This window comes from Alosa pseudoharengus, unplaced genomic scaffold, assembly GCF_046254945.1.
Source record: "Alosa pseudoharengus isolate Yale_2024_CS ecotype anadromous, Long Island Sound unplaced genomic scaffold, YU_APseudo_1.1 YU_APseudo_1.1_scf_16, whole genome shotgun sequence".
Taxonomy (NCBI): domain Eukaryota; kingdom Metazoa; phylum Chordata; class Actinopteri; order Clupeiformes; family Clupeidae; genus Alosa; species Alosa pseudoharengus.
In genome coordinates this window covers 37217190-37233299 of record NW_027468630.1, presented here as the reverse complement: position 1 = coordinate 37233299, position 16110 = coordinate 37217190, and the positions used below count along the sequence as shown (strand labels likewise).

The window sequence follows — 16110 nt, the reverse complement described above, 5'->3', positions numbered from 1 at the left end:
ATTCTTTACACGAAAATTTATATTAAAAATTCACAGACAACATATGTTCACATTCATGGCAAAATTCAAACGGGAACAGAAAATAATTATTTTCTCACATTCACTTGCATTAACGATTTTTCAATCTAGAGGTCCAGCGGGGATAGCGGAAAGGACCCCCATTGTTTTTGCACTTATTCGTGATCGCCCCTAGCGGAACTGCAGCAGATTGCAGGTACAATGGAATTAATAGGGAGTGATCCGGCTCTCCGTAAACGGGCTCTGATGATGTCGAGCTTTGAACGATTTCCGGGGCACGAGCTGGATGACCAGAGAGGCCGAATAGAGGAATGGGATGCATCTAATGTCTTGTGTGTGAACGCTTTGGGTTGCTCTCAAAGCACTATATAAATAAAAGTGACTTGTCCTGACTGGTCTATTAGCACTAGAACTAATTGCCCATTTGACAAAAAAACAATTCATGTCAACATACTGCATTTTTAGTAAAGTGCAACTTTCTTGTCCAAAATATTGCATTCCTGCATATGAATTGTAGCTAAGGAATTCCTCAAAAACTGGCGTTTTGACAAGCTAAACTGTAGCTAAACTTTGATTGTGGATAAGCCCAGCTTAAGCTTGCTATATAACAGCTGATGGGCTACTGAAACAGTCAAAAACTGATAGCTGAACAGATTGAAGTTCTACCTTAGCCTATACTCAATATATCGACCAGGTGCTAATAAACAGAAAGTCGGTTCAAAGAAACTACATGGACCTATTCAGCAAGCAGTCTAGGCGTATAGGCCTATTACGATAGGCTACTGTTGTCTCTGCTGTCTTACCATTTCCACGGTGAGGGCAATATTCACTCCACCTGCTTTCTCAAAAGCCCATGGGAAGTTGAGCAGTCCGGCGCCCAGCGCAGATTTTAGCATGATGAAAATGGCTCCAAAGGAGCCGAGACGAGGAACATCTGACCCGCGTGAAGGTTTAGACAGTAAACTTATGCTGCGGATACTCTCTCGTGCCAACTCCTCCATTGTTTGTCACTCGATACTTTAGTGATAACGCTCACGTATATTACCTTTCTGTCTATTAGATGGTAGCCTAAGCAGGAGTCTAACTTCACCAAAGCATGAGGAAAAAAAGACGAGATGCCGTGCTTCTTACTATATTATATAGCCAGCTTGTGCTGTGTTTAATTAGTCGCAAGGCACGGAGACGCAGTGAAATTAAGACAAGAATGTCACGTCTTGAGAAGAAATTTAGAGCCGCCTTGTGACAATTGCGTGCGGAATTTTAGACTAGCGTATGGCGAACCAAGCTCCTAAAGAATGGCTTATTATGCTCAAATAGACGCCTATGAAGAATTTAGAATATAAAAATGTTAATGATAAACTTATGAACATAACAAAATTGCGTGGAACTTTTAGCCTACCATTTACAATAGCCTACTCTCTAGGCTCTCATACTAGCATACTCTCTATTAGTATAATGCATTATTGCATTGCATGTAAATGCAATGGACTATTATCACTGTTATCGTCTTTTATTATTCTTCTTCCGACCAAATTTGACGTTTAATAACACTGAACCGTTTACACTCATACAAAGGTCTTGTAACGGACAATTGTACAATGTATTTTTTACATTTGTGAACTTTATACTTTTTGAGATATTTACGATAAAAGAGCAATAAATTCCCATTTGCACCTGCACCTGAAAGCAATCAACAGCTGGTCCGCTGCAATCAATCTTTCTACCACTGGAGCTGTGAATCTTCTGAATGTTGTGGCCTGCAGTGATACTTTACTTGCTCGTAAAACTCTCCTCCAGAGGCACATTTCTCTAACTACAGACAAGGTAAGTGGTCCGATTTTTGGTATTTGACTCATTTATGTCGTCAAACATTATGTTATGTAGCATTCTATATGTATGTAATGATCTAGATATATGGCTAAGTTATGTGAAATGATCGGTCACAAGTAGCCAAACTCGGTAGTTCTAACGTTAGGGGAATAGTTAACGTTAGCACTTATTCTATCCGTTGATATTTATTATGTAAGGAAAGTTATGAAACCCACCTAATCAACGTTAATAAGTCGTCACTTTAAATTGACCGGTTAAGCCATAGTATACAGTCTGGTTAAGCTGTAGGTTTCGATAACGTTAGCTAACGACATTCGAACCTAACGTCGCTCCCAGCTAAGCACTGACGTTAACGTTACATTTGCTCACTAGTTCTAACCAGTATAATCTAGGATTTTAACTACTATCTGGCTCTTGATAACCTGTGGAAAGGGACCTGATGAAAACCTTACTGTTTGGAAACGGACCATATGACCAAAGTATTGTTAAAACACACTACAGAAGTTGAGGTATAACGTTTGTGCTGTCAACATAGCTACAGAGTATGTTTACTTGGCCTAGGCTACTCATTTCTGCATTATTCTGGCCTATAAATTAAAGCTTCCCAGTTGTTGTAGGCTACATCCTAAAGTAGGCCTCGTTTGGCTATCAATCCTTAAACAGAAATTAATAAAACACAAAATGTTGCTTTGTTTACTAAATATACTATTATAGTAGTATGGGCTAGTATATTTAACTACCATTACAGATTTATGGTGCAACAACCTGCGATTTGTAGGATAGAGTGGTGAAGTCCCGCCCCTTCCGTTTGCCTCCATGGGACCTATCTTTCAAAAAAATTTGAACGGCAGTCTATGGCGAAAAATAAATTATTTTCTGGTCCCGGTTGACTTGTGCCTTGAATTACCCATATGATGTTTGTCAATTTTAAAGACAATTTTTCATGTAAAAACATTTGCAGTTTGTTTCGTAACTATTGAATTACAACATTGTGAAAGATCGTAATTCCAACGACTACAAACCCATCAGTCGCGCTAGTGACGTTAGCTCATTCACAGCCACACTAGATTGTACAAGCATACCAGCAACAGGTCTTAATTGGGCTTTCCTTGCCGAAGAAAATACCATGAGTCAGATGATTAAACACATCAGGTAAGTTGTATTCGTCCATAGACTGTACATTACATACTGTTAAGTGACATAGCAGGCAGCAAGATGCAACCGTTAACTAGCATAACAGCTCTTATCGTTTCATTACGTTGGTGACGTACATCGTTCGAGACGAGAGATGTAGTCCACTGAGTGGATTCACACAAAACCAACATAACTTTTGAAGTCTATCGAACAACAGTACTTTCTTGACGTGAAAAATTATCTTTTAAATTCACACACATCATATGTGAAATTTGTGGCACAATTCAAACTGGACCAAAAAATAATTGTTATCTCTCCATTAACTCCCGTTCATAATTTTTTGAAAGATAGGTCCCATGGACCGGAAGTAGAAGGGGCGGGACTTCACCACTCTATTGTTACCGAACGTTCTGTAGGCCAAAAACAAAACACTGGTGAATGTTCTAAAGACTACCAGAGAGCCTCTTCATTGGTTGCCAGATGTAATGAAGACTTGGCTAACGTTAGTTGACCTAGGCTACATCTGCTTTAACGTTTCTCCAACCACGACCCAGCTACACATTACGGAAACAGTGAAAACAAAAAATACCTCTCTAACCAACGTAACATATTTAGCTGAAGTTAGCGATGCAGATGAAGTTTAGCCTAGGCTACCTGTTGTGGAGAAATATGGCCAGCTCTGCGTCAGACTTGATATTCTTCATTTGACGAAGACGTCACCATCTCAGGAAGCTCCTCCGATGTCCACTTAATTTGTTTCTTGTTTTAATTTTGGAAAATTTCCTGCCTCTCGTAGACGTTCATGACTACAACTGACAGCTGTTGACAGTTGGCCTTTGCTAATTTGGCAACCCAAATAGGAGGACGCGCTAGCCCATTATTAATACACTATTCTAGAATTAATCGTTCAAAACATAAACGAAAATTCCAAGATATTCCGCCCCGTAACACATTTTTTTCATGGGTTTTACGGGTTAGAGTAATGTTGTCAAATAAGCCATTACTTCAATTCATCGTGTTTCCTTACTCTCTGACAACATATGGTGATCATTTTTGGAATGGTTACAGTTTATTTTCCATTATTTCCTACATACTGGACCTTTAAATATTTAAGTTGTATTGAACAATTGTACACATTCCATGTTTTGGTATAACTTTAACTTGTTTGCTTTTGTCTTTTAGGGACCTGGGGCCTGTACTACGAAGCGGGGTTTCTGGCTTATCTCATAGACAGTAAAAGAAATGGACGAACAGACTCCGTCGTTTTCAATAGGAGGGCACTGAGTCAAATAGAACGATTTTTCAGTTGGTCCCCCCAGTACTGCGCAGACTCACACTTAACTTCGTGACGTTAGCCATCGAACTGAATCTTGTAACTCATATGATAGATACACAGAAATTCTTCTCACACTTCTTTCGCCTTCAAAGTCATCAAAGTTAAACATTTATTTATGTATTATTATCAATATCATCCTCACCAAGTCGTGTTAATGTTGAAGCTACCATACATGATCATCTTCAAAAACAGTCATGCTAAAACAAAACAAAAAAGTTATAGCCTTGAAGCTAATCTTCTTTCCACTTTTCCGACCTACGGTCAATCCATCGAAAACCTCTGAAATGATTAGTGCCGTTTTTTAAAAAATTAGGTTTACTTTTTTATTATTATAAGGTTGCCTCTGTGTAATGCTTTACCTTAACATACGGTCGTGTATGCTAGGTTTTGCTTATGAGTTACTGTCAGACAGTAAGGTGGACTGAGCTTCTTATCCAAACAATACGGTTATCTCCCTACGGCGCGAAAGAGAGATTACGTCAAAGCTAGCTTCCCTCCAACCGAACAAGCTAACCATTCTTCTTACAGGTAACCAACGTTACGGACGAGGTGATGGAGTCTGTTTTGCCTTTGTAGTGTTTATGTAGATTACACAGAAGCTACAATATCGGCACAGGATATATGTTATATGAAGTTATGGTATTTCAAAAAAATCCTAGAATGAATAGACTTCTATGGGAATTAGCAGAGAGGTGGTCCCTCCAGCCTACGTCGATTCTTCTACTTCCGGGAATTCGCCTGCCCCCTTGGCTTATCTGGGTAACTTCGAGAGTAACTTGATCACGTGTGGCGTAACTTCCCGATTAACCCGTACTACGAAAGGTGGATAGGTTTTAACCGAGGTATGCTGCTATGGCAATTTACGCTGCATCTCAAACCTGCTCCGACCAGGTTATGTTCTTGGTTAACCCGAGGTTTCCGTTAACCACACCCTTTATAAGTACCACCCCTCCACTAACAATTTCTCCCGAGACATGTCGGCGTACCTGGATGATCCATACGACATTGGAGCGCTAATCGTGAGGGACTCTCTTCGCAGGGCGAGGGGTTTTAGAGACCGCCAGAAAATATATATAGCCTACCCGGACGATATTCTCTATGAAGATATAGATTATCTTTGTCAGATGATCTAGGAAGACGTCTCATAGCAATGCCCGTACGTGGACATTCATGTATTCAATCGGTGATGCAAGAATACTGTATGTCCTAAAATAAATCGGACATATGCCTACAGTATGCTGAACATCTGAGCAAGAATAGCCTAAAATAAATCGGACATAGCCTACAGTAGGCCTAATAAATAAAAATCACCATTTTAACAAACTTGTTGAATTGAATGTCATATTACTGTACCCTGCACATAAAGGCTACACATTTCCACAGCACCAGAATCCGACCGAATGCCTCCCTCAAGCTCGCGAGATCAGGATGGTCTCACGAGGCTATCCCTCAACCCCCTCCATAATCGGCCTTCCACTATTATTTGCGATGGCCAACTCCTCTGCTACTGTAAAACACTCTGGTGCCTTACAGTAGTGTTCAAAGACACCTTTTTCTTGTTAGCTGTAAAACAGAGGCCAAGTGAAGGCTATAAGCATAGGCCTACATGTTTTCATAATTAAGAAATATTAATGCAAGCTATGACTATATAAACCACTATTCTGAATAATGTGTTTGTGTTTCATTTTCACCTGCTGCCATGTGCGTTTGGCAATGGTGTTGCATCTGAAATGTTCACAGGATTAGGCATAGCCTACACTAAATCAGTCAATGGGGCTACTTAAATATTCAATTATCCTTATTACTGTAATCTATATGCCCACTTCTAAATTGTGTTGCATCTGTAGGCATTTCTATGAACACAAAATAAGTAATTTAATTATTTCAACTCATTAAATACATTCCGCAAGCTACTAATCCTCCGTATTTGAAGAACATGTGGAAATAAAACTTTACTTTTAGGCATTTAGGATCTGCAATACGTTGCCAACAGCCTTGCCAGCTTGCTTTGTTCACTGCCGACGTATTTGATTTTTGTCCTAGAGTGGGTTTTAATTCCTCATAACTTGTCATAAATAATTGTGCATTCCTCATCCGTAAAATAAGGTGAACGCGTCATCACTGAAAGTGGTGATTTGCGCTGCAACCCGCCCCTTTTATGTGAACGCGCACAAACTCCAATAGGGTTAACCCCGGCTTAACAAATCAACTTCATAATCAGCGTCGTACCGATTAACACCACTAAAGATAAGCAGGTTTTGTCAACCCCGGTTTAACAAAGTAACCCTGGGTTACATCTGGGTAGGTTAAGCTCCCTTCGTAGTACAGGCCCCAGGGGCCTGTACTACGAAGCGGGGTTTCTGACTTATCTGGGTAACTTCGAGAGTAACTTGATCACGTGTGGCGTAACTTCCCGATTAACCCGTACTACGAAAGGTGGATAGGTTTTAACCGAGGTATGCTGCCATGGCAATTTACGCTGCATCTCAAACCTGCTCCGACCAAGTTATGTTCTTGGTTAACCCGAGGTTTCCGTTAACCACACCCTTTATAAGTACCACCCCTCCACTAACAATTTCTCCCGAGACATGTCGGCGTACCTGGATGATCCATACGACATTGGAGCGCAAATCGTGAGGGACTCTGTTCGCAGGGCGAGGGGTTTTAGAGACCGCCAGAAAATATATATAGCCAGGACGATATTCTCTTTGAAGATATAGATTGTCAGCCGATGGAATTCGTTGTCTTTGTCAGATGATCTAGGAAGACGTCTCATAGCAATGCCCGTACGTGAACATTCATGTATTCAATCGGAGATGCAAGAATACTGTATGTCCGAAAATAAATCGGACATAGGCCTACAGTATGATGAACATCTCAGCAAGAAAAGCCTAAAATAAATCGGACATATAGCCACAGTAGGCCTAATAAATAAAAATCACAATTTTAACAAACTTGTTGAATTGAATGTCATAATACTGTACCCTGCACATAAAGGCTACACATTTCCACAGCACCAGAATCCGACCGAATGCGTCCCTCAACCCCCTCCATAATCGGCCTTCCACTATTATTTGCGATGGCCAACTCCTCTGCTACTGTAAAACACTCTGGTGCCTTTCCTCCTACAGTAGTATTCGAAGACACCTTTTTCTTGTTAGCTGTAAGACAGAGGCCAAGTGAAGGCTATAAGCTAGGCCTACATGTTTTCATAATTAAGAAATATTAATGCAAGCTATAACTATATAAACCTACTATTCTGAATATTTTTTTTGTGTTTCATTTTCACCTGCTGCCATGTGCGTTTGGCAATGGTGTTGCATCTGAAATGTTCAAAGGATTAGGCATACACTAAATCAGTCCATGGGGGCTACTTAAACATTCAATTATCCTTATTACTGTAATCTATATGCCAACTTCTGAATTGGGTTGCATCTGTAGGCCTTTCTATGAACTCAAAATAGGCTATTTAATTATTTCAACTCATTTCAGTCATTGCGCAAGCTACTAATCCTCCGTAACACATATTTGAAGAACATGTGGAAATAAAACTTTAATTTTAGGCATTTAGGCTACCCGATCTGTAATACGTTGCCAACAGCCTTGCTTTGCTCACTGCCGACGTATTTGATTTTTGTCGTAGAGTGGGTTTTAATTCCTCATAACTTGTCATAATAATTGTGCATTCCTCATCAGTAAAAGGTGATCGCGTCATCATTGAAAGTGGTGACTTGCGCTGCAACACGCCCCTTTTATGTGAACGCGCACAAACTCCAATTAGGGTTAACCCCGGCTCAACAAATCAACTTCATAATCAGCGTCGTAGTACCGATTAACACCACTTAAGATAACCAGGTTTTTTCAACCCCGGTTTAACAAAGTAACCCTGGGTTACATCTGGGTAGGTTAAGCTCCCTTCGTAGTACAGGCCCCTGTGCTGTGACATCTGTGAAACTTAGCTGTGCTGTTAGACCTCTGTTTTAGACCTGAGCTGTCCTGTGTGAAAATTAGATTCTAACCTTAAGTTCTGTCTAAAACTGATCATCTGAAGGGCTGAATCTTGTTCTTCAGTCTATCACCATCAAAAGGTACCTATTTATTACAATTAACTGAGACCTCTAGCTCTTGCTGCCATTTCAGAATTACCACTGATAAATAGATCTGTCTTAGGATAATATGATTGGCAAATTTTTTTTACTTCAAGCTTACATTGGTTGTTAAGTATTCATTAGTGTATTCTGGGTATCATTCTGCTGTATTAAAACAAAGAATGTTGATCAATATTGAATTAACAATTTATTTTTACTGATTGTCATATACTCTACGCTAACATCTAATCAAGTAAGTGTTTTTCAAGAATACTGGACACGTCTCTGAATAATCATACTGTAAGTAATTTAATGTTATACACAGCAGCTTTTTGCATTTACATGCAATGGTAATTCCCTGGAATTTTCTAGTTACTATTACTCTCTATTAGTATAAGTTGCCATTTAACAAGATGACAACTGTCCATGTAGATGTTATGGTGTAGGCATAACAACAACAGTGTGGAAATGTGATGCTAATGGTCAAATGGTCACCGTTATCATCATGACATTATTATTCAGTGCTGCCGCTCCCACCACGCGCATCACAGAGGACAGAGGGGGCGCTCAAATTTAGCCAATAAATAGTAGCGCGACACTACTGTAAGGCATCCCATGTGATCATGTGCTTACCAGGATCAGTGCTTAGGTGCTTCACATTGATCTCAATGTGATTCTTATGGATGAATTCATGGCTGTAGCAAAATATGGCAGTTCGATTAACATTATGTTTGAAAGAAAAACATGAGTTTGTTTAATTTCATGTTTTGTAGTAACCGCGCCTCTTTCACTTTTCAAACAGTATACCTTACGTGATTCAATTAGATCAGTGGTTCTCAAATGGAGGTACGCGTACCCCTGGGGGTAGCCTACGTGAAGGCACTCCAGGGGGTACGTGAGATTTTAACCCTGTAACTCGCAGATTTTAACACTGCAACTCGCTTGCCCTCGAACTAGTCCATCTTCCTGTTTCCGCCTTGTCGCGCTCATCTGAAAAAAAAATGAGTGGTGCGCTACACGGCCAAAACCCTGGCGCGCCAGAGAGATCTACGTCATTTTGACGTCACATTGTCGCGCTACCGGTCGGGTGCGTCAGGTATGTAGAAGCCGATTGACGCAACGTGTGTCAAAAAACACACCCTTTCTTCTCTGTTACATTGCTCCGCTGTTCATAGCAGCGAGATGAAGCCTTTATTGCGTGACAGAGCAGAAGTGGGGCTTTCCAACGAGACCACACACTTGTCTGTACGTTAAAGTATGAAGATTAAAACAAATCATGAAATTAAATCAAAATTGCATCATATTTACAGTCTGTACTTCTCTGCGTTCACCTGCGCACCCATTAGGCCTTCACTCGTTTGAATTACTCGCGAACCCGTGAACGCATAGATAGAACGCAAGCATACTATCAGATGAAAGAGGAGACACAAGGCTATCCATTGGTACCAAGTATGTCGATCCTTCTGGCTTATGAAACAGACAAAGTGACTGCAAAATAATAACGTCATGTACAAAAACCAACTGCACACCCATTACGCTCGTTTGAATTACTCGCGGACCTGCACAGCAAAATTCTCAGAGTTATTTTCCCAGTGTAAAGCAAAAGTGTTAAAATACAGAGTTAAAACTACACTGAAAACAGTTAGATTAACTGTTAAAGGAACACGCCACCAAAAATCAGTAGTGATATATGTTCTTACCGTAACTTTCACGAGTTGAGTCGTACCTCTCCCGCATCGGTAGGTGCACTCAAACGCTCTGTCGCGCGGCGCGAATGTGTTAGCATGTTGCTATGCTAGCGGGCTCTGCCGTGGCCGTAGAGAGAGGCACATAGCAGTATTCAAACACCTCCACGTTTTACCTACTTAAATACAGTTGCACGAGTAGTTGATGAAAAATGTTAGGGCACACAACATGAAACGTGACGATTTTCCAAGCGAATAAACATGAGAACTACAATGTGTGGCGCAATAGCACTTGGGAGTACTTCGACCTAGCGTGGTAATATTATTAACACCTAATTGTAGATCCTATCCACCACAGAGTTTAGAATCCATGCTTGATCGACCCTCAGCCTCTCCCTCCCCTCTGAGCGAGAGAGGCACACACACTAGAGATGCGCTGATGGGCTATTATTTCAACCATAACTGCATAGCAAAACTTATCAGCCATCCATCAGCATCAAAGTTTGTTGACCAATTTTCAAAAATGCACCTGCCCACCATCCGCTGGTTGTTTTAATGTAGGCTATATGGGTGATGCAGCGCTGCTGACGTGAGGCTAGAAAGCCCTTGCCTGTTCTAGAAAGACTGATCTAATGCAGCAAATATATTAAAAGGCAAAAGTCGTACATTGGCTAGGCCTATCCCCAGAATATCAGCAGCAAACTCAGTCTCTGTCGCGCAAAACAGTCTCCAAATAAAACGCACATCGGCCTGTTGCCTATTCTGCCAGCTTGTGACAATATATCGTCCAAAATGCTTGATTGCATTGCATTCTCCACATTTTTAGCTACATTTTCATGTACCACATCAGCATTTTTGTTCAGTGAATCTTTTGTAAATTGCTTTACAATTACCGTCGGGCCCTTGTCAGCAGACTTCGGCTTGCCTCTTGCCACTCCTTGTCTTCCGATGTCATTTCTTAGTCATCTACAGATGTTCACCTAGAACCAACTTCAACCTGTGTTATATCCTAGATGAGACTGCCTGGGTTATTTTGTTTAGATATTAGCCTATATAAAACACATAATTGTAGCCTACCATTCAGGGAATAGGCATTTAAAAGAGAGACAGAGAGTGATATGATGACTAAGAAATGACATCGGGCGATGGCAGTGCGAGACGTAAGAGCTAAAACTTCTACAAACTCACTAACATCCACAGCGGAAAAAGAAGGTAAGAAAAATAGTCGGAAAACTTAGATGTGTAAGGCAAGCAAGCAAGTTTGGCGGTTGTTACTAAAAATGTGAACATGCACGTTGCATTGTTGTGCGGTGGACTTTCAGAATGAATGGAGTCGGAGTTTCTTTAATATCGAGGCGTCATATTTGTCCGATGGCCTGCTATAAAATGAATTGCGATGTCTGTCTGAAAAAGACGCGCTCGTGCAGTCCAAATGTCTTCAGAACAGGCTTGTCAGTCAACCTGACATAACAGTAAAGTAGCCTATAATGTGAATGACTTGTTATTTTATCAAGGATTTCTTTCTTTTTGCAAAAAATAAAGTACAATACGCATTAATTAGTAGGCCAGGAGCATGCTGAAATTATGTGGCAAATTGCGTTTTTTATTACAATGATAAAATTGTAAAAGGACGTGACCGAAGCTGAGGCAAGCCAGGCAATAGGCCTATAGGCCCGACGGTAATTGTAAAGCAATTTACAAAAGATTCACTGAACAAAAATGCTGATGTGGTACATGAAAATGTAGCTAAAAATGTGGAGAATGCAATGCAATCAAGCATTTTGGACGATATATTGTCACAAGCTGGCAGAATAGGCAACAGGCCGATGTGCGTTTTATTTGGAGACTGTTTTGCGCGACAGAGACTGAGTTTGCTGCTGATATTCTGGGGATAGGCCTAGCCAATGTACGACTTTTGCCTTTTAATATATTTGCTGCATTAGATCAGTCTTTCTAGAACAGGCAAGGGCTTTCTAGCCTCACGTCAGCAGCGCTGCATCACCCATATAGCCTACATTAAAACAACCAGCGGATGGTGGGCAGGTGCATTTTTGAAAATTGGTCAACAAACTTTGGTGCTGATGGATGGCTGATGGATGATAAGTTTTGCTATGCAGTTATGGTTGAAATAATACCCCATCAGCGCATCTCTAGTGTGTGTGCCTCTCTCGCTCAGAGGGGAGGGAGAAGCTGAGGGTCGATCAAGCATGGATTCTAAACTCTGTGGTGGATAGGATCTACAATTAGGTGTTAATAATATTACCACGCTAGGTCGAAGTACTCCCAAGTGCTATTGCGCCACACATTGTAGTTCTCATGTTTATTCGCTTGGAAAATTGTCACGTTTCATGTTGTGTGCCCTAACATTTTTCATCAACTACTCGTGCAACTGTATTTAAGTAGGTAAAACGTGTTTGAATACTGCTATGTGCCTCTCTCTACGGCCACGGCAGAGCCCGCTAGCATAGCAACATGCTAACACATTCGCGCCGCGCGACAGAGCGTTTGAGTGCACCTACCGACGCGGGAGAGGTACGACTCAACTCGTGAAAGTTACGGTAAGAACATATATCACTACTGATTTTGGGTGGCGTGTTCCTTTAAGGAGTCAATTTTGTAAGAGAGTTAGTGTCATTGGCCAGTGTTTGGGACTCAACTCCTACAGTGTTATGAAACCACGCCTCTCCTGACGTGACCTCATGGATTTCATCCACATTTCAGCAAGGTGTAGAGACGCCATCTTTCTTTTCGATGGAATCCGAGTATATGGTAAGTCACACTCTGCTTTATAGTTGTACAAATATGTCCAAATAATTGTTTCTCTTTCTTTTAACCTACAACTTAAGATTGAATATTGTTAGTTAACTAGGAGTATGTTAGCGATGATGCAGCTATCTGAACTAACTGATAAAATGTTAGCTTTCGCTAGCTAGCTAACAACAGGCTAGTTTTGGTTAAACGGAGTAATATAAGGCTACATTTTAGCGAATTTGTGAGTAGTCGATGGTCTTTGTCGGATAAAAAAGGTATTGGATCACTAATAATCCAGCCCTCTCGTGTATTTGTAGTCATATGTGCCTTTCTCAAGTTCGTTTTTTATTCTGTAGCTGCTAGTGTCTGTGGCAGATTCAGGAGTCTGAAGTTGCTAACGTTAAGGCGAGACACGGCAGGTGAAAACAGTTTTTTCATGCACTGGTCAATTTCGAGATTTTGGGCTAATTTGCTACCTTAGCATGTATTCTTTCACACTACTACAACAACAAAGCCCGATTTACACATTTAGGTGTTTATTTCATTACATTTTGTCTACTCACGCCTGTATATTTCTCCTAAATTCACCAAAAGTTAGTCTTCTAACGTTTCATGCTCTACCGCGATACAACCGTGCTCTACCGCGATACTACCGTGATACAAAACATAATAGTGGTGTGTCGTTCGTGAACGAGCCGGCTCTATGTGCCGGCACTTTTAAATGAACGATGGGTGCCGGCTCACTTCTGGGAGCCGTCCGTGGCTTTTGAGTGGGCATGTCTAGAACGTTGATATGTGGTTAAAAGCTGAAATGTTTAGCTTTTCTCAATGGTAATCTTCCTTAAAGGATTGATTTGATTTTTAGGGATGTACCAAAGATCCTTAATATACCGATTGCAATTTTTAAAAAAAAAATCTGTTTTATGTTTAGTAAGTAATTAGCCTACATTAAATGCATTGCCATTAATATGTTAATATTTAGAAGTAGGCTATTTTATATTCTGTGATTAAAGCTCAAAACATTTCACTTTATTTTCAATTTAAAGGCTACACTTAGGCCCTGTTTTAAGCCCAACACTAATTAGGTGTCTGTCACTTAGTTTTATTATCACCATCGTAGACCCAGAGGAAATTAGGCCTAGTTGTGCCAACACTCAGGCAGTTCTGGATGATTTGATATCATAACAGTAAATAAATATGCAAAAAGGTTGGACGCAAATATATCTTCCATTGATCATTAAGGATATTGTGTTTTGCCATTTCTAGTTGGCACATCCCTTTGATGTTTTCTTCATTATAAATTCATGTTCAGAAGGAGATCAATGGCGTGCTCAATCCTTTACTATCCTTTTCGGATAGTTCATGTCTTGACTTTTGTAGCCTAATTGATAGGCTATGCAAGATGATTATGATGACTTTTAATTGATGTTTTAATAGCCTAAGCATTAAATAAATACATGTTTTCACAGCATCCAATGTAGTGTTTAATTATTGTAATGATTTCAATTAAAGTGAAGTAGCCTACAAATCAATGAATTATCATTTATTCTACAGGTTATTAATTTTTTTTAGAGAGCCGTATGAGAGCCGAAAGAGCCGGCTCTCATTGCTGAGCTGAGCCAAATGAACTGGCTCATTAAGATGAGCCGTAATTCCCATCACTAAAACATAACATGTGTAGTACCGTTGGAAAGCTCTGTTTTTCCTGCATGACGTTGTGCTATCCAAATATGGACACTTGTAACCGCAACCAATCGCGAAAGTTCAAAGGCGAGTCTAGGCTGAGAATGGAATCTCTTGGCTGTGTTCCAAGGCTGTTTTCTCAAATTGAGTTTTTATCATTTTCCAGTAGAAACATCTCAGCCTATGTACACCAAACTTTCCAGATATACACTTAGCAGTATTCTGAAGATATTTACAGAGGGATTTGTTAATAAATCATTCCTGGCCTGATTTATGTGACATTTTAATCAAAAATATAAGGCAAAAACTTTTTTTAAGGCTATGGACAGTATATTCTGATTTCCTAGGTAATGAAAGCAGATATCCTGAAATCCCTCTGTAATTTTATTTTTATCTTGTATGCAAACAAAATGAAAGAATAATTTTGTACCAGGCTTTATCATATGTTCAGATCTATCTACCGAAAATATATGCAAATGTGCGCATATCTAATGAGAATGCCTAATTTGCATAATTAAACATTCGAATTTCAAAAACTTGTAATACATTTTTTGTTCATACTTGTGTAAGTAATCAACTGAGGAAGTTTCATGGTGATGTCTATTATTTAAACATTTTACCCTATTCACCTGTAGTGTCTCGCCTTAAATCTGATTGACTAACGAAATTCTTGTAGACATGGGCAGTCATTCCAAGACAAATTAATGATCCAATAGAAGGCAACATTTTCGAATTAAGTTTTTTTTAGTTCATGCCTGCACTAAAATGCCAACAGATTGGCATTCAGTTACGATAGAAGAATAGCTAACTTATAAGTAAGTCGACTGCAGTGGCAGTGGAAAGGGGAGGGAAAGGGAGAGAGAATATGTGTGTGTGCGCGAGTGAAAGGGTGCAAAGCGAGCCTTCTGATTTTATCGTCATCGTCAAGTTTGCCGTATAGATAGAACTATAACTTTATATGGCTATTGACAAACCATAAGTTATGTTCTATTTTGCAAGACAGCATCAGCTCTATTTTTTAATAAAATGTGCAGTGATCTAGATTTGAGATCTAAATTGTTCCTTGGAATGCTCTGGTCAATTTCTCCTGTATTTTCTTCTGTTTGCAGTACTGGATAATTATCTTGACAGTTATCTTGGTCATAATTACCCTAATAACAACTCTGTCAGTGTTGTGGATTTTCTTGTGTCATTCCTAGCTTGGGTAAGATTGACAAAGTATTTATTATTATTCTTATTAGTAGTAGTAGTAGTATTAATAATTAAAATCTTAGTAGCCTAAACTTGACTATCTTTGTTGTTACATTTAAAATTACCTTCTTTTCTAGAGAATGCTTGTGAAAGTAAAGTACAGAGAAAAGCAGAAATATGTCAAGGTTACTAACAGTGATGGCACCTGTGACTACCAGCAGTTCCACCAAGCAGGTTAAACATGCTTTATTACTGACCAATACATGTTGATTTTGCAACCCTCTGAGAAGTACTAATGATAACATGCCGCTCTGTGCAGTCGTAGAAAAATTCGGTTTATGTGTTATATGTGCAGATGGTCAATGAAGTTCTTCAAAGAAAGCCAGGGGGGGAG

At 39.8% G+C, this 16110-nt stretch overlaps 1 protein-coding gene and 1 long non-coding RNA gene across 3 annotated transcripts in view; one reads left to right on the top strand and one right to left on the bottom strand.

Moving 5' to 3' along the window:
• The window catches only part of slc38a8b (solute carrier family 38 member 8b), a 123030-nt gene extending 122011 nt beyond the window's left edge, over positions 1 to 1019 (bottom strand). Inside the window, exon 1 of the mRNA XM_076287935.1 lies at positions 822 to 1019. Within this exon, the coding sequence (XP_076144050.1) occupies positions 822 to 1019 (198 nt within the window). The remainder of the gene's footprint in view (positions 1 to 821) is intronic.
• An 11685-nt stretch (positions 1020 to 12704) lies between these two features.
• LOC143126016 (uncharacterized) lies at positions 12705 to 16051 on the top strand. Of its 2 annotated transcripts, XR_012987344.1 has the most exons (4): positions 12705 to 12860; positions 15635 to 15729; positions 15854 to 15950; positions 16036 to 16051. It is a non-coding gene; the product is annotated as an uncharacterized LOC143126016 (long non-coding RNA). The 2 variants fall into 2 exon arrangements; XR_012987343.1 differs by lacking the exon at positions 12705 to 12860 and having other exon boundaries at positions 15185 to 15729.
• Positions 16052 to 16110: the final 59 nt, after the last annotated feature.